Source organism: Xiphophorus couchianus, chromosome 23 (assembly GCF_001444195.1).
Source record: "Xiphophorus couchianus chromosome 23, X_couchianus-1.0, whole genome shotgun sequence".
Lineage (NCBI taxonomy): Eukaryota > Metazoa > Chordata > Actinopteri > Cyprinodontiformes > Poeciliidae > Xiphophorus > Xiphophorus couchianus.
Window position 1 is genome coordinate 15,561,707 of NC_040250.1, and position 25,132 is coordinate 15,586,838.

A 25,132-nucleotide genomic window follows, 5' to 3' on the forward strand; every position below is an offset into this window, starting at 1 on the left:
GGTGAGTTCTAGGCTGTTTAAGAGTGCAGGACTGTTAATGTGCTGAACAAATAAAGGCATGTTTTCTATTCTTATAGTAGGGGTACTGAAGAATTGGGAATCAGAGAAAGTTGGTTATTAGGCCAAGTTTGTTGAGAGTGTATTGTTTTAAAACCAGTCAAATTTATAACTTATAACTAAAATGTGTATTGTCAGAAAAAAAAAACCTCACAAAGAGGTGCGTTTACACGTTTGTGTCCAAAATAAAAGCATATTTCTGTTTAGAAGAGCTGGGTATTCATGTGTTTTATATATTCAGTAACTGCTTGTGTGTGACCGCACGTCCTGTACGTACCCCTCTCCCGCACCGGGCGGCGTGTTCACGCATGTGCACGCGTCCAGTGTCATCCTTGCACACGCAGTCAGGTGTCGCACCTCTATCACGCTGCCGGCGACGCCCTCGTGGATAGGCTGCAGCCACTAGCCGTGTTTTACTTATTTATTAATTTATCGACCTCGTGGAGATGTAATGTAAAGGAACGTGTGACGTAGCTCGAGGACTCCAACGGTTTGTGGAGGAAATTAACGTGCAGCGCGCGAGGGGAGGAGGAGAAGCCAGACGCTGCTGGCTGTGTGTCGCTGGAGGAGAGTGGCTGAAATACGGTTTCAGTCGTTGTGTTTACGCCTGGACATGAGTGAAATTTGTGGAGAAGACGCGTTTGAGCGGAGTAAGCGGTGTCCTGCGTCTTAAAAGTGCATGAAGTGTTTTAATTCAGATCTCGGCACCGTAGCCCACCCACCCCGGCCAGCCAGCCAGCCGGCCAGCCAGCCAGCCTCCCTCCCTTCCTTCCTGGATGTAAAAGCAGCGACGCTTCACTGCCATCCAGCCACTTGTGATCGTGCGCTTAGGACCTCGATTTCAGGTGAGTTTGTTCGCGATGTCAAGCTAAATAACTTCTGCCGGCTAATTTGTGGAATGACAAGCGGCTAGCCGCTTCCGTTACCCGTGTTTGATGATGTAGCAGCGGTGCAGCAGAGGACTTAACACACCAGAGGTCTCATCTTGTCTGGGTTTTAGTTTCGGGAGTTTGGTGGGTTTTTTCTAAAGAAACCTAAGAGCTTTTTGACTCGTTAAAGAATGTGAATAATGCGGGGCTTTACTAAAATAGTCCACCAGTTAGCCAGAGAGGAAGCCTGGAGCGCGGTGATAACGTTACCCAACGTGAGTAAATAACGCCAGTCTCCTTCTACGGATGTTTATTATTTCATCCCACCCTTTTGGTGATAAAATAAGATTAATCAGAGAACGTGAATTGTGTTTTTAACCAGAACATGTACCTCAGTCCTCTGTGGCTGGAGGATGCTGCGGCAGCTCCTCTCATGTCGCCGCGGGGTGTGGTTGGCAGGCAAGCCGGACAAGCACTGACTCCCCTAGAGCAACCCACTGCCCTTTAATCTGCTGTTTGACTTCCCATTAGGGGTCTGGCCACATCACATTAGGACCACCTCTAACACATCCCAGCATAGCCCTTTACTAGCTTTCTCTCTTGCTGCCATATTAGGAGCTCGGGAGCTTTGTAAATCAGCCCTGTTTGATCAGAAATCATGATGTATCCTCTACTTTGGGTTTTTATCTAATTTTTCTATCAAACACAATTTCTTGTTAATTATCAAGTAGTCTTTACTCCTCACACAGCCCCTTTATACTAATTTCTTTTGGACATATTTTCTTTCCCAATTTATCCCTTACTCATAATCACTGACAAACTCTATCTCTAGTGCCATAATAATCCTGCGAACTATTACTCTCATGTGTTTTCTCTTTGGAGCATTTCTCTCCACCTTCAATGTAAACAGTTTGTTACTTCTGCACTGGAATATCCTGCAGGAGGTGTAATTATTATTGCAAAGATGCATGCAGATGTGCTTATGCATGCAAAAACAAACCCTTGCATGTATGCAAGGGTTTGTTTTTGCAAACCCTTGCTGAAGCTGGGTGTAGCTTCAGCAAGTACATAATGTGTATACACATTATGTACTTGCTGAAGCTACACCCAGTCTCTCCTGCAGTGAAAGATAATAATCTCATCAGAGACTGGGTAATAAAATTAACATCCAAAGATTTCTAATTCATGTTTGGCTTCACCAGTGATTGGGGTCACCTAGTGACTGAGCTGTGGTACTTTTCAGTCTCCAACAATCAGCCCTACCATGGTTTAAGTCTCTAGACTGCTGACGGTGTATGTGTGGTCTGTGGAGGGATGTCTGGAGAGCCGCCAGACCTGTTCTGATACTCTTACAATCTGCTGATGTTACTGCAGTGTGAAATGTGTGACAGTGTGTAACCCCCCTCACCCCTCCAGCTTGGTAGCAAATGTGTGGTATGAATAAAAGCATGTTCAGTGGAATCAGCTTATCCGTTTAATCTAAGTTGAAGTTTAGCCCTAGCAAAGATGTGAAGTCTTTACTAGAGCTCATATTTGCCTGTGAGGCTGTTGGACATTTTTAATTTTTCATTGATGTTTAGTTAATGTTTGACAGTTGCTAGTTCTGTGTGGTCTTTCTGGCTTTGAGAAAAACCATCTGTTAATGTACAATGAGGATGTTGTAAGCCTATGTTGGTTTGCCCAGAAAGTTAAACTGTCTAAATTCACAAACTAACTTTTAAAATGCTTTGTTACTTTAATTATTATTTTGTTTATTATTATAATAACACAAAAAGACACACATTGCTTCTGGGAGAATAAAGCTCTGAGTTTGCCTGGGAAGGAAAATGAGATCTTTTGGAGTTCAGGTGGCGCCCGTGAAGACCTTTCTAACTTTGGTACAATCAGCCATTTTTATGGTGTTTGTTGGAGCAGCAGCTGATCTACAGCTGAGAGGAAGCGGGTAGATCAGCTCATCAGAAAGGCCAGCTCTGTCCTAGGATGCCCCCTTGACCCACTGCAGTTGGTGGGAGACAGAAGGAATCTGGCTGAAACAACATTACTGATGGACAATGTTTTCCACTCAAAGCTTGAAGCTGGTCTTCAACTTAAGAGCTCCTTCAGTGTCAGTGATAGACTTCTGCATCCTAGGTGCACAAAGGAGTTATTGCAGTTTATTCCTCCCAGCGGCTGTAAAACTTTATAACCACCACAGTTTCCAACAATCTCAAACTCAAGTATTTATATCCCTGCTATCTACAATTCATTCATTTAAAAAAAAACAACAGCCATGCTATCATTTGTAAATCTATGTTGTTTGCACAGCAAATCTTCTGTTGTTTTTAGTACATATACACATCTCATACATTTTTCTTTCTCTAAATTACAGTATGAAGATGCATCTTTGTTTTAATCTGAGCATGATATTTTTAATATGTGTACAGTATTATTATTGTCCTAACTTTTTTGTGATTTTTTTTTATGTAAACTTCCATGAAAAAAATGATTTTTCTTTTCTGTATTAAATGAGATAAAATTATGCCCCCATATTTCTGATCATGTACAATACTCTTAATTTTTTAGTTCAGGGACATATGCTTTGAGTTCAAAACTAATACCCTCAACCAATCTGCAAATGATTTTCTCTTTTATTTGTTATGGTCCTTGGAACAAAACGGCAAGTGGCCACTAAGACCACCAAAAGAAATTGATAGTTGTATCCACCAGGAAAAACTTCAATGGTTGATCTCTAATTATGATTAGCATTTTTTTTTGTGCAGGGGTTGGAGAAAAACAATCTAACAAAACAATCTAAAATTTTAGAATGGACAGACTATAATTTAAGAAAATCATCAGCAGATTGAAACAGTTAGAAGTGATGTGATGAGATTGTAAATATCTGGCAAACATCCATGAAGAAAGAAATGTTGATGGGCATATGGTAGGCAGACAGACTTGTTTTCCCCCACAGGCCCCAGGTTTCACGTGATCAACTGTTTCCAGCTGTTTAAAGTGGTTACTTTACATAGTGATGTTAAAAAAATGAAACCTTGGCTTGTAGAGAAAAAAACTGTTTGCTATTTCTAAATAAACAAATGTTTGAATATCCTGCATTTGCTGTAAGTTATTAAACTTAAAGTGTCAAAGTACCAAAACCCAGTGCTGCTTTATAAGGCAGAACTTTTTACATTTTTTTCTAACACTTACGTTGTGTTTTTACACTTTATACTGCCAGATTTAGGTCAAGATTACAGCATGAGTCTGTTGTACAAGCTGAAGCTGTATTTTTATTCATCTGCTTGCCATCCTATTTGCATTAATTTGTCTGGAATCATTTATGTCTCAAACCTTAAGTTGTTCCAACATCACAGTCCATAGGGGTTTATTATCACCTCCATAAACGTGCTACTGCAGTTGCAATAAAACAATTTAGCTGCAGTGATGTTGGACCTAGTTGTCTGGGTGGCACATTAATTGTTTTTAGTGAGTACATTTTTTATTCATTAATCTGGTACAGCCTCAGAATGTGAGGCTGTACCAGCTACATACGGGTGGTGAGAAGGATAATGAATCTTGAGCTGTCAGTTGTCCTTGTTGAAAGGTTTACTTCCATTCTCTGTCTTGTTGCAGAATGTAAACGTGACTCTACTTGAACAGAATGAGGTAATTCAAGGTTTTTGACCAAAGTTGACAGTTGTTTGCTTCTGTGAACATTAAAGGTGCTTGTTAGCTTCACAGTGCCCCTATAAAAAGTTCCAGTCTCCCGTATGGCATTCCTGGTTTTCAATAAACTATAAACTTTGAAAAGTACTGCCCATTTGCCATCTTGGGAGCATGTGGTTACATGGCAACTTACACAAACTGCGAGTGCCATAAAGTCTGTAAAAAAGTGTTTGCCCTCTTTCAGATATCTACTGTTTTTCCTGTTGCACTTTAGTTATTTAGATTCTCACTTAATATACTATATAATCCGTGTGTGTAGCAAAATCTGTATGTCCTTATAATTGATTGTGTCAGTCTTGGCAGACTAAATATTGTAAAACCTGGCAGTGAGTCTTGTACATTGTTGTAAAAAATGTTGGTTCCGTCTTTTTAAAATTGATTGTTTTAATTCAAGCCTCAGAGGCTTGGATTTTGCATTAATGATATGTTAAAGGTTACATCAATGCATCTTTAGTCAGACTTGAGTCTGAACTTTGACTAGGCCACTCATAAACTTTTAGAATCTTTTTCTATTTTTTATTTATTTTTTTAATAGAAATTCAGAGGTGTATTTGCTGGTGTTCTCTGGGTCATTGTCCTACTGCTTAATATAAGTGTGTTCCAGCTTAAGGTCACCAAAGAATGGCCTGACTTCTTCAAGTTTTTCTGGTAGACAGCAGAAGTCTTGGTTGCATCAGTTATAGCCATCACACTACCGCCATGTTTGGCTGATGTTAGTTTTCTGAAATTCTGTTAGCTTTACATGATGTTAGCTTTCCACAGAAGATTGTATAAAAAGTCATCCAGATGTTTTCTTTTTTTTTTTGTAAATATGAGATGACCTTTGGGTTCTGGATTTTGTCATGGAACTCACCCATGATATTTCAATCATGAATGCTGAGCTTTACTGAAAGAAGTGAACCCGGCAGAACTTTAGATATTTTACCGGGTCCTTTTGTGGCTTCCTGGATGAGCCGTTGATGTGCTCGTTGTAATTTTATTAGACCAACGCTTCTGGCAATGTTCAGCACTGTTCCATCTGCTCTCCATTTGTAGATAAAAGCTCTCACTGTCGTTTTACTTAAGTCCCAAAACCTTCATAGCAACTTTCTTATCTTTTCCGGAATGACAAATGTCAGCAATTTTTTATCTGTTCCTTTTTTTTTTTTTTTTTAAAGCAGGGTGTTATGTGTTTCTTTTTCAGATCTTTTGGCCTACTTCATGTTGTCAGACAAGTTCTATTTCAATAATTCTTGGCAGAAATCAGGTCTGAGTGTTTCTGGTGAAATAGATCCAGAAAATGTGGTTAATTACACTTAATTGATTATTTAACAAGGGAACTGATTAGATTTTCACATAGGGTTACATTAGAAATACTGGACTATCTTTGATGTTAAAATGTCTTTGAAACATTTATGTGTGACAACAAAGCAAAAACAATATTTATTTAGCAACACTTTGTTATACATCTGTTAATATGTACTCATTCTACACACACTTCAGTTCTAGGAAAAGTTGACTAGTTTTTGCCACTGTTTATTAATATGTCCAACAAAAAAATAGAAATATGTTTCTCTGTGACTGCCATAGACTTGAATCCAAACTTCTCTAAAACTTTAACAGCTAAAGATGACATTACAGTGTTGAAGATGAGGAAAGTGACACCTGTTATAGCTGCATGTGTGAGTCTAGACACTTCAGTTCACAAAAATTTAAACAGAAAGAAAGCATGGAAAAGTGTTTAATATGCATTTGGCTTGTGAAGAAGACTTTCATCTAGATGCGAGTAGGATTTAAATTTACACTTGATCCGTTACGCCCCACAGCCATTTCTTCCTGGGTGCACCTGGTCTTTCCCAATGACACAGGCAAGCATCGACATGTCAGAAATGGTGGCATGCTTATACACAATACTCACATGTACAATCATATTCCTTTTGCATGTGATTGCTATTCAGTTTAGTTCTGCTGTAAATACAGCATTTGTTCTTAACGTGAATCAGCAGTGAGAGCTTTTGGTGCCAGTGAGAATGTGTGTCAGCTGTGTTTGTCCCTGGTTGGTCAGTTAAAGGCTGAGAGAAAGCATGTTTGTGTCACTGCTCTCTCTGTGTGAATGATTTCTCTATCCATGTTTGTGAATCAGCGTGAGATCCGTAATTTCGGCATGCTAGTAAAGCGGGTCGGAGTGATGCAGCAAGCTTGGATGAAATAGGAGGACAGAGAGGAAGATGGGTAAGGTTGGTTGAGGGATGTGTCTATTTTCCTTAAAATTTTTATGTTCTCTGTTTCTCTTAGAGATGAACCTTAGGATGTCTTTGATTCTATCATTCTTCTATCTTTTCCTTTTATCTCATGTGAGTGGCTTGCATAAATTCAGCTTCCATGCTCACTGCAATCAATTCACCTCCCTCAGCCGAGATCGACTGAAAGATGAAACGCAAATCATGTATTTATGTAGGGATATTTCTTATGTACAACCTCCATGCAGTTTTTTAACCATCAATAGATTCCTCCTTCCCATCATCCTTTGCTTTGGAGAAAATGAGAGTTTTTGAGAGCAAGAGTTGCCTTGGTAACAATTTCTGCCATCTGTGTATGTTGTAAGGCAGCTTGGCAAATGTGTGTCGAAATAGACAGAAGCGTCTCGAGTCTAAATGCTTCAGCTCTCTCCTTGTTACATTATTTATTAAATAAGTCAGCAGAAAGACTCGAGGGTTACTGGGTTACAGACGATGTTGGAGCTGCCCACTTTCGGCTCAACTGATTTGTGTCAATGCAGCAACACATGTATGACAAACTGTGCAAGAGAAATGGACGCCCTGAGCTGGAAACAAGGAGTGGATAAGTAATTATTAATTTAAATCCCTCTGTATTTGCTTAAGCTTATGTGCCTATGTTACTTTTTTCCAGTTCAGACAAAGGCAAAAATAGGTAAATATTTTCAAAATTCATTTATTTCCTTCTAAAAATATCAGCAATCATTTTGTTAGCGTTCTTAGTCAAGTTGATGTCATGGTTTCTGAGAGCTCATTATGGTGGGAAAGTGAGAGGTGGAGATGAATCTTATAGTGTTCTAATGGATTCAATGGAGGATTCAATGGAGGACTGGATGTCAGTAGGAAGCTTCTGAATTCAGCTGGTTAAAAAAGGGAATGTTATATCATATTCTTAAAGCTTTATCAGGACATTACTCATGAAAGAATAATTTATTACATAGCTGATCTGGAGCAAATATGTTTTCTTTTTAGTCTGATTATTACATTACTGTGTTTATCTATAGTACACATAATCAAAATAAAATTAAGGAAATATATGGAGTAGGTCTTTTGTAAATATTTTCTTTTTAGGATATTTACTGCAAAAGATTTTTTTTTTATTTCTTTCTTTCAACGTACTGACACAGAACTCTAAAGAAGAGTTGTTACAGTGCTTCTGATATACACTGTACCCTATTCTGAAATCAGTAACGTAATATTTATCCTGGTTTTGTGTTTTGCCTACTTCAAATAAAATTGAGCAAATGAAATCCATTTTCAGTTTGGCAATAATAGCAAGGGTGTTATGACAAACCTGTGGTTCTAATTAATATTTTCTGTTATTAAATAATTTTAATAATAAATTTAAATCATTTCCAGGCCTGACTCAGGCAGATACATTGTTGACAATGAGCACTGTTGCCTGCAATGTTTTTGTCAGTTTGTCTTTCATAACATTGCACTTCCTTTGATGCAACAATTTGACAGTTTCACTTTGCAATGTCGGTGCTCACTATGTTATGTAGCCACTGCAAGACCACATGAGATGGATATGGAAAAAGAATGAATGGAACCAAGACGTCAAGCTGAAATGAAGCAAATTTACTCAGGGCGCCATTATAGCAGACTGTTAAAAAACCCTTTTTAGCGAAAAAAACTAAAAAGGGTTTAGTTTTTTAGTAAACCCTTTGTAATTTACATGTTCTTTCTGCCACCAATCAACTGAAAGGTCCCAACATGAAAATTGGTGGATTGAAGTCGATCCAATATCTCTGCTCTAGCTGGGGATGTAGCCAAAAATCTGTAATCACCTTTTGCTGTAAGGCTAAGACAAGTTTATTCTGATAAAGAATAGATTTGTGATGCAGATAGTGATGCAGATCATGGGATGTCTGTAGAAAACATTTTTGTTTATTGTGCTAGTTTCTTTGTTCATAGAAGATTCTAGTGAGATTCTACTGACAAGGGATTGCAATGCCTCGACAGACACATTTTCATGCACTATGTAGCCTGTAAGTGCACTCTAGGGAGTGCAACAGACTGATGATAAATGACCCTTATGTAAAAAAACGTGAAACCTGTGACTGGGGAGAGAGTAAATGTTCCCAAAATAGTCTGTTTTCCAAGGCGGTGGTGTGTCATGTGGCTCGGGCCCAGAGTGTTGTGTGGGATAGTTTTGTGTAACCCAGTTTTTAATACTGACTCAGTACTTTTTCTCTGTCTTTCTGCTTGTATTTTTCTCTCTTAAACAGAAAGTTCCAACAGCTCCTGGTCACGATGTAGACGGTGATGTGGAGATGAAGATGCAAGGACTTACAGGGAGGAGGAGCAGTGACTGACACTTTCCTCCATTTTGCCACCTGGTGCACACTTATGTCTGTCCTGACGGGGCAGCTGGAGTGCTATGTCATCAACCACACCCCCATCGGCTCAACCCTCTAAAAAGGGAAGGAAGCCGGAGAAATCAGAGGTGATGGCTGATTCACCGCAGGCCACTAATGAGGAACTTAGGAGCAAACTGATGGACATTCAGATCGAGCTGCAGCAGGAGCGGGGCAAGGTGAGGAGAAAAAATGGAGAAGGCCTACAAAAATAATTAATAATAATAATTAGGAATGGGAGTCTATTACTATGTCACTATTCAATTCAGATTTTTATGATCATAATTTGATTCAAATTTGATTAAAAACAATTCACAATAATTTCTGCTTCAACCTATCGGTATGCAAAGTTTTCCTCATGATCTACTCCAGTCTGCTTTACAAGACAGAATGGCATTAGTGTCTTTTTCACATTTATAAAGTTTTAATCCATGGTAAGATGGAATTGTTACAAGTTGGATCACATTAGTGCCACTATTGTCCATTAGGTAAAGGCACTGGCAACCTTTAGTCTCTTGGTAAAGCTGTGGCACAGCTATCTCAGTTAAAAACATACAGGAGGGTATTGCTTACCTTTGGCTCCACTGTAGCTTGGCTCTGCACATTTGCGGGTCTGCCCATTTTACATTAGTAAAATGCTTGATCTTCATTCTGCAAACCTTACACACAGTGACGCTCATGCCAAGCTTGGTCCTTCAGCACATTCGATAAAAAAACACAATTTTTGCCTTCAACAAAGACCAGGCCAGTTGACTGTCTCCTTTCATTATTGTAGTTTCCTCTTTGTTGTGGTGCTTTCTGCTCATGCATATGTTCTAGTACCAGCTGCATTTGACGTCAGGCGTAGTTACAAAATGGAGGCCGACAGATAACAGATTTGTTTAATTTTTACACTTTGAATCGCCCCCAATAATAAATAAACCCTTTTGGTCTAATAGTTAAGGAGACTTCTAGTTCTAAGAACACCAAACCAACTATCAAACTGGTGTTTTGCACAAAGTGAATTATATAATGAGTTATGACCTTGAAATCCTCCAATTTCTTCATCTCTGCACATTTGGATGTTCCAACTTAATAATGATCACAAACATACACCCAAACTGATTTTGGAATGGATAAAGCAGACTAACATCATGCTTCTGTAATAGCCTGATATCAACCCTGTAGAAAATAACTATCTTTGTAAGTTAAATCTGTGGCAGGAAGCAAACTGATTTTTAATTATCACTTCCATAGTACTTCCAGTAAACAGTAATTGTCTGTTTACTGTAAAATTATACTATTACCAAAATCATTATAACCTTAATGTTATTATGACATTCATTGTTATAAATATATCAAAATTTGTGATAGACACAGTAAAGCTGGAAATGAAGCTCTGGAAAGAATAATTGCATGGCTTCCTTCTATCCTTATATAGCACAATTTCTTTTTTTTTTATTGATTCTCATGAAAATTGTGCTTTAGCTCTTAGTAAAGCCAGCAGTATAATTATTGTAAACCACAATGCCAGTAAAGCTTTTAGTGGCTCTGCTAGTGAAGGCTTTTCCTCCTTAACCCTAACAAGAGCACATTGTCCACAGATGAGTCAGGGTTGTGCCATGAAGGACATGCACTGAGGCAGCACATTTCCATTCAGGGTTTGATAGTGTACTGGGCAGATAAAAAACATTTTTGTCGAAAGGGGTAATATAAGATTGGATTTGCTTACAGCAATATACAGTATATACACAGAAGTATAGAAGTTAAATTCTTTATAAAAATCCTTTCCAGAAATTTCTGGATGCAGAAGCCTGTTTTTAAACACAACAATCTGAAGCATATTGTCAAGTGATGATTGGCAAGTTATTTATTTATTTCAGGGTTTTTTTTGTCATCTATGTTTAACCTGCAGAAATATCACTTAATCAGCCAACTAAACTAGATTCAACTGGCATAACTGAACACCTTAATACTTTCTGTTAAAAATCTCATTCTCTTAGGCTATTAATGGCATATTTTTCTTCCCTTTCATAAACTCATTGTAATGAGTAGTTTGATAATCAGTGATGTTCAGGTAAACCAAAAATCCTCTACATTGAATCTGAATTCATTGAAGCCCCTGAAAATCCTCAGCACATATTTACAGCTTTGTTTATGACCAACCTGGTTTTCAATGTCAAGTTCTGCTAACAATAACAAAAGAAAGTTCCAAAGGAAAGATGTCTTTCACTTGCAGGATCTCTCCCAGGAGGAAGGACTGCTTCTATGTAACTATATCCTCCTGCTGACATGCACACTCCCTTCATGATCTGTTTTTATCCTTCATTGTTTTATTTGGACAATGTCTGTAACCTCACATGACTTTTGTTTGCTCAGGGCGTTTGGCACAAGTGAAAACTATGTTGTTTAATTAAAGATGAAAAACAACTAAATACATATACATGCTTATTTTCCATAGATGGATTTCACACTTACAGCAGACATGTTTAAGACAGGCTTTCACTTTACAGTTTAGTAAACATTATGGCAATTGAACAGTTTTGATGTTTGGGCTGCAATAGTATTGTTTTTGGTGTCCACTTTCTCACAGGTGTGTAAGCTCCGAGAGCGTCTGCAGGAACAACGACAGGCCCGGGAGCTTGAACAACACAAACATGCTGTAGCACTCACTGACCTGCGTGCCAAACTCCACGAAGAAAAACTACGTGAAATATCGTCTGCTCGTGAGGCTCTAGGGCGGCAGCATGAAGCTGAGCTAACTCGGGCGATCAAGATCCGGGACACAGAAGTGCAGAGGCTGCAGGGACTTGTAAATGCACTAAGAGATGGAGCAGCTGACAAGCTTAAAAACGCCCTTCTAGGAGAAGCTCGGGAGGAAGCTAGGAGAGCTTTTGATGGGGAGAGGCTAAAGCTTCAGCAGGAGGTGGGTTCATTCATGTGTCTCTGATAGAGAACTTTATATTTTCATTTTTCTTCACAGTTTGTATTTCTTTGGTTTTGGTGTTTTTGTACTGACCACCAGTCAATTCTTAAACACTTTTGCGATGTCAAGTGCCCGCTTTTAAGTTTCTATAATCTACTCATTGCCTGTTGTAATTCAGTGTGACTCCAATAAGCAAGAGTTATGTTATGGTCAGAGATGAAAATTTGTTCTATTGAAAGAATTTGACTAAATGGGAATCAGGACCACAATTATTAGGAACACGGTGCTATGTAAAGTCTGTACAACATATCCAATTTTACTGCAGATTGTTATCATTTTTCCTAATAATTTGTCAATATATTTAACTAATATACTTAAACTGATACACAACTCTCATGCACATGGATGTCATATTTTTTATGTGCCATAAATACCTTGCGCAGGTCTAATGTGGGGATACAACTTATTAGTTTTCCAGAGTTTTCATTATTTGTTCATTCTTTGTGGTTTTTGAAATCATAAATGCCCAACAGATTTTGTTTAGCTTTGTTGGCTCTGTTTATTTAAGTAATTATTAAGCTACATGTACTGGGAATAAATGTGTGAATGTGTGCGGGTGTCTCAACATTCTTGTAATACTTCAGACATCTTTTGTAAATTTGTTGCTGAAAAACAGGAAGCAAGTTGGAAAGCATGCCAAGTTATTGTTTTACTTTGTGTTTTCTAGACAAACAGAGCATTAACCATTACAGCATTTTAATGGGAGTATTTATAAATACTTATAAGTATAAGTTTATAAGTATTTATAAAAATATGAACCTCTGTCTGGGTTATTTATACTTTAAAATTTTTTGTATATTAATTTATGTGTGCCGGTCTTTGTGTTTTAGATTCAGGAGCAAAAAACAGCCAGGAAGCAGGCTGAGGAGGCATTGGCAAATGCTCTGCAAGCTGATAAAGCTAAAGCAGCTGATCTACGCACAGCTTACCAACAACACCAGGATGAAGTTCATCGCATTAAGCGGGATTGCGAGAAAGACATTCGCAGGCTGGTAAGACTGTGTTAAAGAGGAATAACATATAGACTCAGAGAGTCCAAGTTATGTAAATATTCAGAAAATTTCTAGCAAAATCCAAAATTAGAAACAGTTTAAATAATTAACAGTAAATGTCCTTGTTATTTTACTTCACATTAGCTATGACCTTAGGCACCGTATGGGATCTTAGAGCCTGAAGGGCTTGTCCATAGAGCCAGATTACCATTCATGTTTACATGGACATGTTTGCTCTTTGGGAAATAACAGTTAAGCTAACCTGCATGTATTTGAACTTAGGGAGGAACCTGGAGACAAAACAAGAACATATGAACTTTTTTCACAATAAAAAATAACCAATCGTATGGCTATCTACACTTACTGTTACACTTAGGAATCCATGTTATCATTCCTACAAATTATAACATTTGTAGGAGGACAAATGTTCTCCTACAAATGCTCTGCAGCAAAGATTGTGAAGTTTAAAACAATTTTCCATATTTTTAAAAAAAACTTTGTCATAAATTACATTTTATTTTGAAATTTAAAAAGCAAATCTATCATTCCTAATTCTTAAAGGATTATACCATTAATTTCCAGTTATTTACTGAAACCTGTATCATCAAAACTATAATTTATGAGAATTAGATACTGTGCTATGAATAAAAGAGTATTAAACAGCCATATGATTAAAATAAAGCCAAAAACTCTAGCATCAATGCTTATATCCTGATTCCTGTAGTTGTAACACTCATAATATGTAGTATCTGCACTTTTATTGTCCAACCATATCCTGAGTATATTTGAATATCATTGAGAGTCGTCTCAAACTGACCTGTTCTGCTGATGAAGTTTAGTCCCAGATTAGAGCTTATCTTATGAATGTTGTGTGAAGGTTGGAGACCAATTGTCTGCTGTGAGTTTATATTCACCATCCTGTCCTTATCTCCAAGAACAGAAGCCTGCACACCTGTGTCAGTTACTCATTAACAACCCTAAATGTTGCAGGACTATTATAACAGTCATCATTGTTAATATAGGAATGTTTGAGCAACACTAAAGGAAAGCAGAATGACTCATTGTCAGATGAACACAGGAAACACTGGTGTTAAAGAACAAAATACGGAGGGAAGTCAGATAGTTCACAATGCCAGACAAAACAAGGCTCTAAAATTAGTCAAAGCAAAAGAATTTATGGTCTCTTATTTTGCTACTTGTGTTTAGAATGGTCAGTGTGCAGTTTATGTAAAAGTTAGTTATTCCTTTATGTAAAAGAAAATGTTAGGTGGTCTGGGTGGATCAGTTAGTAGAGCGGGTGCTTTTATTGAACTACTGTTTAGAAATGACCAATAGTGCCAAAATATAAAAAAAATAAAACAAAATCATTAACAAGTCCTAAACAAAACTTTCTGAAACAAAGTGTTTTTTTGATTCACTTTCTAAGTGTTTTGTGTCCCTGTTCAATGCTTTTCATAGATGGATGAGTTAAAGGCAAAGGACCGGGTGGTGTGTACTCTGGAGAGGGAGTTGGGGCTGCAGGCTGGCTATGCCCAGAAGCTCCAGCTTCAAAAGGAAGCCCTGGATGAACAACTGGGACAGGTACGAGAGGCTGAGAAGTACAACCACGGCAGCCCCAAGCGAGAGGTGGTGCCTGGCCTGGGAGAAAATCCAGACCTGCTTAATAACCAGGTAGGACTGCACAGACACACAGCTGATACCATACACGTGCACAAGCATTGTCAGCATTGTTAGGAAGAACCGTTGAATCACTAAACATTTTAAACCCTTATTGGTCATTATATTACCTTCTTTCAGTACATTATAGGAGTCAGCACATCTGTAATATAAATGTTTAAGGGATGTTTGTATCATCTAGCTGCAAAGTGTCTTTACGTATTGACAGAGTTGTCCCACCGTTCAAAGTTAATCCACAGTTAAAACATGTTGACTGTTTTCTCACACATTTACATTCACACCGTTAAAATGTCAACTCATCTTTCATCCTATCCTCCTTCCTGTCCACCTCCATTATCTGCTGGCCTGCATGTGTCCCCTTTTTCAGTTGTTGTCTTCCTTTTTCTCCCCTCACCCTCCTGCCCAACAGGAGGTGGACGAGCGGGACATGAGGAGATTCCAGCTGAAGATTGCAGAGCTCCACTCAGTCATTAGGAAGCTGGAGGACAGAAATGCACTTCTGGCAGATGAGAGGAATGAACTAGTGAGAGACACCCTTGCAGTTGTATATACGATCAAAGGAAACATTTTCTTTATACATATTGTTTTGATAAGGTCCATAAATATACATGCATAAGAATGTGTAAGCTGAAGTGTGATTTTTGAAATATGTATTAAAACATTTAACTTTATTTTTAGCCCTCCTGAATATGTTGGAATTCTGAGTCAGCAGAGGTCAAGACTTAAGATTACCGTTTCCCCACCCTGTTTCCTTCCTCTGTTCAGCTGAAGCGGGTGCGAGAGGCAGAGAGCCAAATGAAGCCCATGTTTGAGAAGAATAAACGGCTGTCCAAGAAGAACGATGACCTCTTACAAACGCTACAGCGAATGGAGGAGAAACTCAAGAACTTGAGTCGAGAGAATGCAGAGATGGTGAGTTGACATTGTCTGAATTTTCTCACTTTTCCTCTTTCTAGTTGAAGGTCCAAATCATTGAATTTAGGTGTTCTGGTCACTTCCATTGCCTCATGTCCAGAAACTCCAGCGCCTATTCATGCAAACTGCTTTCATGAACATTAGTGAAAAGGCAGGTGCTCTCAGGAGCTTAGTGGATTCCAGTATTGTACTGGGACAGGATGCCAACTGTGTAGTAAACCCATTTGGGAAACTTACTACTAAATATTTCAGTCGACTGTAAGCAGTGTTACAACAAAGTGGAAGTGTTGGAAATAACAGCAACTCAATCATGAAGTTTTAAGCTAAATAAAATCACAGCGGTCAGCAGAGTCCACAGAGGTCTGTGGCTTTCTGCAGAGTTAGCATCGACAGACCTCCGAACTTCACTCGGCCTTCTAATTAGCTCGTAAGCAGTGTGTAGAGTGCATCATTATACAGGTTTTCATTGTCCAATACTTGGATTAGTAAGTATAATACACACCTTTGGATGCAGTGGAGTGAAGCTTGCAATATTCTACTCTTTAATTCTTATTTCTGATCTATATTGTAGACATTATGCTTTAAATATTTTATTTTATATTTTTATGACAGATGTATTATGCTTTTTTGAGATAATTACTATGAGCACAGTAAAGAAGTGACAAAACAAAGTTTTTAAAAATTAATCAATTGTTTTGGGAGTGCATCTGTCACTGCCTACAGTCAGATTCTCACAACCACAACAGCTGCTCTAAAAATAAAACTTAACCATTATTAAATGGGCTACTTCTCTAAACTACTCTAAGCATTGTAGTTATACTGTTAGCTATGGGGGTTTGTTAACATCATCAGTCAGAGTTTAATGTATGTTATCATAATCTCAATTTTTGTGCATTTTTCACTGCTAATGCCCAGGAGCACGCCTCACTTTTCTGTTTTTGAGTTCCTCATTCAGTCTGTGATCATTATCAGAGCTCTTTTCTGCCACTCAGTAAAATACCATTGTGAGCCCTAAGCAATGACGTTACATGGGTAAGCTGTATGATTGTATTAATGGTATTAGAAAGTTTTTTGTCCAGTAGGAAACAGGACCTCTAGTGGCAGTTAAAGGAACAGCATAAAACCTGGTTTGGCTCTTCATTCTGTCCCCAGAAGGAAAAGGCTTCTTCCTCTCGGCCACCCTCACAGCACCAAACCACTCAGCCTCAGTTAAAGCGACCAAGTTCCTTGACAGACCTTAGTCACGCCCATGAGGAACAGGAAGTGGAGTTTCTCAAGCTGCAGGTTGCTGAGCAGCGTGGCATTATTGAAGAACTAACACAGGTTATGTTTTTCTGACTTTCATTTATTTAATATGGTTAAAATGAACTGGTTTAGCAATATATTTCTTTATTTTTATATATAAAGTACACATGTAACAACTTTTTGTGATGTACTTTTAATGTATTCTCCATCCGGATGCATTCATTCCATCCATATTTTTAGATGTGTCATGTAAAAAGTACAGTGCATATCCATTAACTTTAATTCAATTTGACCCACTTACCCATATTAGAGAGTAATGGGCCGCACTCCCAAACCAGTTAGTGTTTTGTGCCCTGACTGAAATGTGACTTGTTTTTACTCTGTTATCAGCAGTGAATGTCTCTGTTTTTAAAGGTTGCTCTCCTGTTCTTTAAGTATCTTTCAGCATGAAAAGTCAAACAGCTATTTTTATTTCACTGCCCTGTAGTTTGGGAAATATCTAATGAATACTTTTTTATTATGTATTGTATACTTATGAGTGGCCATTCTTTGATTTACATCCAGTGTTGTCTGAGTTTGGAGTCAGATTTTGACAAACTTTGGTGTTTTTCTTTTTTCAGGAACGTGACCGATTAGTGATGAACAAGAAAAACCGACGGAAAGCAACCAAACTGCCCAAAGTATGTTTTAATATTGCTTTACCACAGCCGTAAGCCAACACTGTGTCACTAAGCAACTATCCTATCTGTGGCTGACAGATCCTTAAGTATTTCTTCAGTTAGTACTCGGTGTGTGTTTCTGACTAATTAGGCTCCAGGGACAATAGAAACAACATAAGGATACACTCCTGCTTGAATAATCTTCACAGCTGAATAAAAATTATTTTAGTCTTTTTCAGTTTCTGTTTATTTATTGCTGTTTAGGAAATCAAGTAGGTTTTTCTTTTAAAGGAGAAACCAGGTAGAAAGTTTTTTTGATTTAGGTGAAGCTGTTGGAAAATTTAATTGCTTTGACGTGCGTGCATATGACTGGGCTTGTTTGAACTAATCTGTCAAGGGACATTTCAAAGTCACGGATGCTGCTGGGAGGAGGAGTCTCCTGCTGCATTGTATTTTCTCCATCTCTCCTCACAGATAGGTTTTTAGCTTGAACCACTAGACAAGAGTTGGAGACAGTCGCTTGGATTTTTAGACAGAAACTTGGACCATTGTGCAAATTTTTAGGAATATAGAACACATGCCTAATACTCCAGGCGAGGGAGAAAAACCCAGCTGCTGACTTTTGGCTTTTTTGGAGTGGTTTGACAGTAGCCAGAAGCTCCATTGTCTGTTTTTCCATTTTGCGTGGGAGTGTGAGAAAAGCAGATTTAATCTTCCGAACATCACTGAAGCCTTGGATAGTATTTAGAGTAGCTGCTGTAGTCCAGGAAATAACAGATGACTTCTGAGGACATTTCGTTTTCCATTTAGTGTTGGTGCTGTCGTTTTGGATCATGACAGAATACATCCTTCTTACCCTCTACTTCTCCTCCTTCATTTGTCTCTGTGCCTTAGTTTGCCTTTATTTTTCTGGTTGCCAGGAGATGACTTATAAACATGATGGTAAGAACAGAAGTTATGCAAATAAGGATTCAGTTTGTCTGATTTGCTAGAAATTATAGTATTGAATGGACAAAATATGAATAAATGGATAGAAGTTGCTAACAAAGACATAACACGTTTTGAGAGATTTATTCACAATATAGATTCTCTCTCATACTTTTCCCACAGAGGCATGTTGTGGAGACATATTTTGGATTTGATGAGGAATCAATAGACTCTGAGACCTCATCACTTACGTCTTTTAACACTGACCTGACTGACCGCACACCTGCCACACCTGAGGAAGATTTAGAAGAGGTAATTCTTTGTCTGCCTTAACAAAGTATTATACTCTTCAATTATAACAACTGAATGAAATATTGGCAATGGTTTGGTTTGGGATTCTCATGGTATATTCTTAATAAAAGTACCACGGTTTCATGGTGTCACAGTATTAATGCAAAAATTTAAATAGGTTTTAGATATTTTAAAAAAGCCCTACATAAATCCTGCCTGAAGTTTAAGGCTCTTTATAAAAGTAATAGATATTTCTCTTTATGTTTTTGCATTGTTTCTGTGCTTTTCAAGATGATAAATATTACCAAACAGGTGAATCTGTATTCCTTGTAAGTTTCTATTAGTATTTTTTCACCCAGCTGATTAGCAGTGGGGGGATTGTTACCTTACTCTTTTTCTGACATCTGATTAAAAGCATAAATATTGAACGAATGTTTTAGTAGATTTAAACCTTGGCTCATCTTGATAACTGGTGAATGCCTTCCAAGAAAAAGACATTTAAAATTTGTTAAGTGTGTATGTTTGACCCTTTTCATTTTTTTGACAGACTGTTTCCCGTGAGGAGTCAGAGCTCCGTTTCCGTCAGCTCACCAGAGAGTACCAGGCTCTGCAGCGAGCTTATGCTCTCTTGCAGGAGCAGAGTGGGGGAACTTTAGATGCTGAAAGGGAGGCCAGAGTATGTATCTGCTTTTTTTCCTTTACTGTTTTGATTTGTGGATATAAACAAAACTTTTAAATTCTGCTTATTCTCCCACAGACACGTGAGCAGCTCCAGATGGAGCTCAGCAGCTGCCAGGCAAAGATTGTAGACCTGGAGAAGGCCCTGGCAGAGAGTGGACAGGTAATAAAGACGGGGGATGGGGACAGGAGCCTAGTGGTCCTGCTCTTGCTGGCCCTCCTGCATGTCTGTTTGGCTGCTCTGCTGCTGGGATGGCGTTATGTTGACCAGGTGTTCCGCAGAATCTTGTGATAACACCTCCTGCATGTTCTCAGCTTTGTGACTGCACACTCTGCTTGTGGTAAATTGACTTGAATTGGTTTTGAATTGATGAGGATCTCAGTATCATAGTGTCTTGTGAAACAATCATGATAGAAGAAAATGAAAAGGTAATTTAAAAAAAGTTAGTTATTTGATATTCTATATAACGGTGCACTATAAAAACAAATAAGCATGATGTCTAAATAAAGTTCATTGTAAAAAAACCCCAAAACAAAATACTTGTTTTTCTGCATGTTGCATGTTCTAATGTGGCTTGATGCAGCTCTGTTCCTCCGATTTGCTTTTCTGCAGTATTTCATCTCAGATTGCCTTCTGTTTCTCTCTTACTGTGAACTCTTGTTGGATGTAGCTCTATTTTCTGTTTTCACAAGTGTGGGTTTTCTTCGCCTGGATCAATAAACTGGTGTTACTCATACTCTGCTCCTGTCTTTTTGTTGCGTCTGCATGAGCCGCTCAGATGTATCTGCGATGGCACTGAACATAATGTTTTGGTTTTGTTGGGGATGTTTGCTGACATCTTCGTTCTTTAGTCACTGGGGACATTTTAATCCCTCTGCTGCCAAGTCCTTCCTTGCTGATGTTGTGCTTGGTTGTTATGGCAGGATTCAAAGTGGGTGGAGGAGAAGCAATACTTGATCAGGACCAACCAGGATCTGCACGAGAAGGTAGATTATGTAGTCTACAATCACTTATCTGAGCATAAGCTGTTGAGTTGATGATTCTTTTACTGAGGATTATTCTTCAGTAAATGCAGTAAATTTCAGAGTTTGAGTAGCAAAACAAACGCTATACTGTAATGTGGCCTTACTTTAGGAAGATTACCTCTGATTTTTGTAGAAATCTTTTCCTTTCCTTTCCTTTCCTTTCCTTTCCTTTCTAAGCATAAATAGCTTAAGACCTCACTGGATCAAAGGAACTATAATTAAGCTCTCAAAAGAAAGTAATTAAAATAGCAAAGAACTGCAAGAACTTCTTACCATCTTTAAATTTTGTTTAACTTTTAAACTGTTTGTTTAGAAGTAAATGGTTTTGTTATGAAAACCTTTATCCGCCTTGTTCTGTAACATTTCTGAACCTTTATGTCTGTAGATTTGTGCACTGCAGCAGGCTGAATCTCGGCTACAGGCTGAAGTTCAGGACGCCAGGGACCAAAATGAGCTGCTTGAATTCAGGGTGCTCGAACTGGAAGTAAGAGACTGTCCCTCCATCAAACTGTCAGCAACAGGCGATAATAACAATCTCAGTTCTAGGCGCAAAACATACATACAGTGACCCATCAGACATGCATGCATAACTTTGATCAATACTGTTCCTCACTGTTCCTTATTTGTATGCTCCTGTGTTATCCTGTTTTTTGTTTTTTGTTTTGCATGGCAGCTGTTTGCATACCCATCCACTCAACTGGATTTGCTTTTGTCCTTGTTTTATGAACAAATATGTGAAGATAAATATTATTTTCTAAAGAAATAAAAGATATTTAAGTTCACCATCCATTTCAAACTTTGAGTTTGTCATTTTTTATGTGCATGCTTCTATTCTTAATAAAAAAATTTAAAAGGTCAAACTTGTATTTTAACTATAAAAGGATGATTGCAACACTAGAATGATTTTGTATTTTGTAAGGATTAGGCTGAGTAAGTCTGATATTTGTCTGTTGAGGTTAATATAATTGCATCACTATATTTTATTACAAATTATTTTGTTTTTGTGCAGCAGTTCTACCTGGCAGTAGGAAAGAAATGTCAGATTGCATTTTTAGTTTTCAGTTTTTAGCATGCATCCCTGTCGATTTGTTTGAGTTTTGCCTCCATCGTTTTGGCAGATCCTGACCAGTAGTTTCACTGTCATGTAAGTAAATCCTCATTCCCTTCCATCTCACTGCATTCTCTTTTCACATTGAATATTATCGATTTTATTCATTTAATTATGCAACACAGTCAATTTATAAATCATTACTGCCAGACAGTAATGATTTATAAATTATTACTGAATGGCAATTTTCAAAAAAACATATATTTAGTTTTGAGATGGTATCTGTTTTTACAAGGAGAGGGAACGCAGATCTCCTGCACTCAATCTCCACATGTTGGCATTCCCTGAGAATAGCAGCAGTGCCCTGCAGACCTACTGCCACCAGGAGGGAGTGAAGGTAACTCACCCATCTAAAAAAGTTTTTTGTTTTTTTTACCTTCAATCCTATCGTTAGGTAATGGTAAATTTCCACATTTTCTTTGTGCAGGATGTAATCATTCCCGAGTTGATGAAAAAGCTGGATATTCTGGGAGATAATGGAGTTAGTTTGATCATTATTGTATTTTTAAAGCTAGCATTAATGATCAGTCTGCATATTTCTCATAAATCTTCCTTTGAATTTTTGCAGAACCTCAGAAATGAGGAGCAGGTGGCAGTGATCCAGGCTGGCACTGTGATCTCGCTCTGTGAAAAGGTGAATCAAAGCCTCTCTGACTTGTTGCGTTTTTGGTGACACTCTGTGGACAGTTGCAGTACTACAATTGTAACATTAACCTGCTGATTAACCTATTTTTAAAAATAGGTTAAAAAGGCGATTTAATAATCGCCTTTGTATTTTGATGCACAGTGGTTGAAGCAGGTAGACAACACTGAAGCAGCACTGACTCAGAAGATGATCGACCTTGAAAACGACAAAGTATGAAACAAATTCAGACTTCTGTTGTTTTTCCAACTGTTACCCATGTTGTAATGCAAAGCCATAATCATTAGATTAAATTTCTAGAGTGATAAAAATTCATAAAACTAACTTACCATTAGTAATTTTATTTCATATTTATATTGACTTCCAGTATTACATGGAGGATGCTCATTATTTTGAGTATTTTGCTATTTTGTTGCAGGAGTTGTTCAGTAAGCAGAAGGGATTCCTTGAAGAGGAGCTGGATTACAGGAAGCAAGCATTGGATCAGGCTTACATGGTACGAGTCCAGTAGGTGTACCATGCCGTTTTGGTTACACCTGCAGTAGTAATACTTTTATTAGTAAATTAAATTAAAAACTTGGATAATTTGATGAAAGCTGTGTGAAGAGCGTCATTGCGCTATAAACTGGTTAAAACATGTAAGGGCACAACATTGTCATTTCAGCATGTAACATAAACATTGAGGAGCCCATTAATTGTCATGAATGCAACATGTTTCATAGAAATAACATTTCTCACATTGTGTTGGGATACTGCATCTTTTACAACATAAGTCCAAATTCTGTGATTGGTCTAGGACACTCAGTTGGTTGGGGTAATTACATGCTTCTGGCCTGATCTGATTTTTCTCTTAGATGAAGGCCTTTTACCCACTTAATCCCTGTCCATCATCTAAGCTGCATATGTTTTATTACTATTATTGTTTTAAGGTATTTTATTGTTAAGTGTTTCTCAACCAGAGGTTAATTAATTCAAGAGAAAATGAATTTATTAACACAGAGAAGCTAAACCCATGTTCTCTTTTAATTTACTTACACATTTATTTAAGAGAAGTGAAGACTTCAGTCAATCTCCATGTTCTAACCATTTTATTTATTCACTTTTTTATTTTAAGGTTTTATTTGATGTTTTTTCCTTTGTTTTATTGTATTACTGTAAACTGGACTGTCCTAGTGAAGAATGAGAATGTAAACAGTTAATGTTAATAAAAGGATTGCTTCATAAGTATTCAAATCTAAACAGGAAGCACTATTAGCTGGAACGGTGTTCCCTATATCTAACATGGTCACAGTGCTGTGTGTATGTGCGTGTGTGTTTCTGTGCAATCTGGGTTTCCGTTTGTCTGTGCTACCATGTGCATGCCTGTTTGTTTCTGTGCATGTGCATGTGCACCCCTGCCGGTGTGTGTGTTTTTGTACCTGTGTGGACGTGGCTGGCTGTGCAGAGGATCGAGGAGCTGGAGGCCACGCTGTATAGCGCTCTGCAGCAGGAGCAGCCGGCATGCCAGGCGGTGGCCGAGTCGCTGACAGACAGGCAGAGGGAGGAGCTGAGGCTAGCTGTGGACAAGTTGCGCCGTCAGATTCTCCGGCAGAGCCGGCAGTATGACAGTCAGATCTTACAGGAGCGCATGGAGCTCCTTCAGCAGGCCCAGCAGGTAAGGCTTTAAACCAAACCCGGTCAGGTTGTCGAGTCCTGCCTGTCCTCAGTCTGACCCCTGATAACTGTCTGAAACCTCTGATGCCACCAGAGCTCTGGTGCTTTGAAAAAGATGCAGTATCCCTCTGTGTTCTCCCTGTAACTCTGTCTGAAATGGAAGAGCAAAAGATGAGACAGACTCAAGTTATTAATGTGTGACTGTGTGTGTTTCATTGTGAATTTAGTAGCCTCACTCCTAGTAGTATTCTCCCACTAAAGCAGCACCTTTTTAGATTTACGCACTTTTGTGTTTGTTTTTGTGCACCTGTTATTCATTAACCACATCAACACCTTAGAGGTCATTCAAACCTGTTGTACTCAGACTCATTACCATGACAAAATCTAACAAAGGAACACTTTGAGCACTAATACATCATAAATGCACAATACTAACTCACTCTTAATGTCTAAACAAATAGATCTGAAGCATATAGATACCCGTTAAGTATAGATTCTACTGCCTGGGACAAAGAAAGGTGCATCACCTTTACTATTCCGTCTACTGTGTAAATGTTGTGGATGCTCATTTTTATCCAGCACTTTTAAAATAAAGCATAATAATTAGATGTTATGATTTTAAATAGATTCATGTTAATATTTTAAGATATTTTGACCAGCTAACTGCTTTTGTCTTTGTGTTGCAGAGAATTAGAGAGTTGGAGGACAGGATTGACTTGCAAAAGAGACAAATAAAGGAAATAGAAGAAAAGGTACAAGTTCAGATTTTTTGAGGATACTTTCTGCCATGACTGGTGAAGCAAGTGTGTTAAACAATTTTGCAGTTTTTACTGTGGTTTTCTCAGGTCCTTATACCCCTATTGTGGTTTAACATTTTGATGAGGCACAGCCACACATTTTAATATTTTAACCCGTTAACTGTCACCCTCAAAATGATTATATGTAATAATGTAGTTCTGGCTGTAATTTTAGGGCCACTGACCTGCTGAAAAGGGAATCTTCACTAAAGTCTCAAGTCTTTGCCTCTCATATTTAAGGATGCATTTAATTTGGTCCAAATTTCAATTGACTTTCTTGTCCATTAATGGTGTTTTGGGGTAATGCACAGTG

At 38.1% G+C, this 25,132-nt stretch overlaps 1 protein-coding gene across 1 annotated transcript; it reads left to right on the forward strand.

Annotated features, from left to right (window-relative positions):
• The first annotated feature begins 363 nt into the window (after window positions 1–363).
• jakmip1 (janus kinase and microtubule interacting protein 1) lies at window positions 364–25,051 on the forward strand. The gene is made up of 21 exons (XM_028008970.1): window positions 364–902; window positions 9,115–9,422; window positions 11,816–12,148; window positions 13,039–13,200; window positions 14,659–14,871; window positions 15,287–15,400; window positions 15,643–15,789; window positions 16,945–17,115; window positions 17,658–17,717; window positions 18,807–18,935; window positions 19,462–19,590; window positions 19,672–19,755; window positions 20,517–20,579; window positions 21,004–21,102; window positions 21,962–22,063; window positions 22,154–22,207; window positions 22,295–22,360; window positions 22,514–22,582; window positions 22,788–22,865; window positions 23,814–24,023; window positions 24,709–25,051. Exons 2-21 carry the CDS (start codon window positions 9,267–9,269, stop codon window positions 24,793–24,795), a joined length of 2,526 nt encoding a protein of 841 aa, XP_027864771.1. The 5' UTR covers window positions 364–902; window positions 9,115–9,266; the 3' UTR covers window positions 24,796–25,051.
• Window positions 25,052–25,132: the final 81 nt, after the last annotated feature.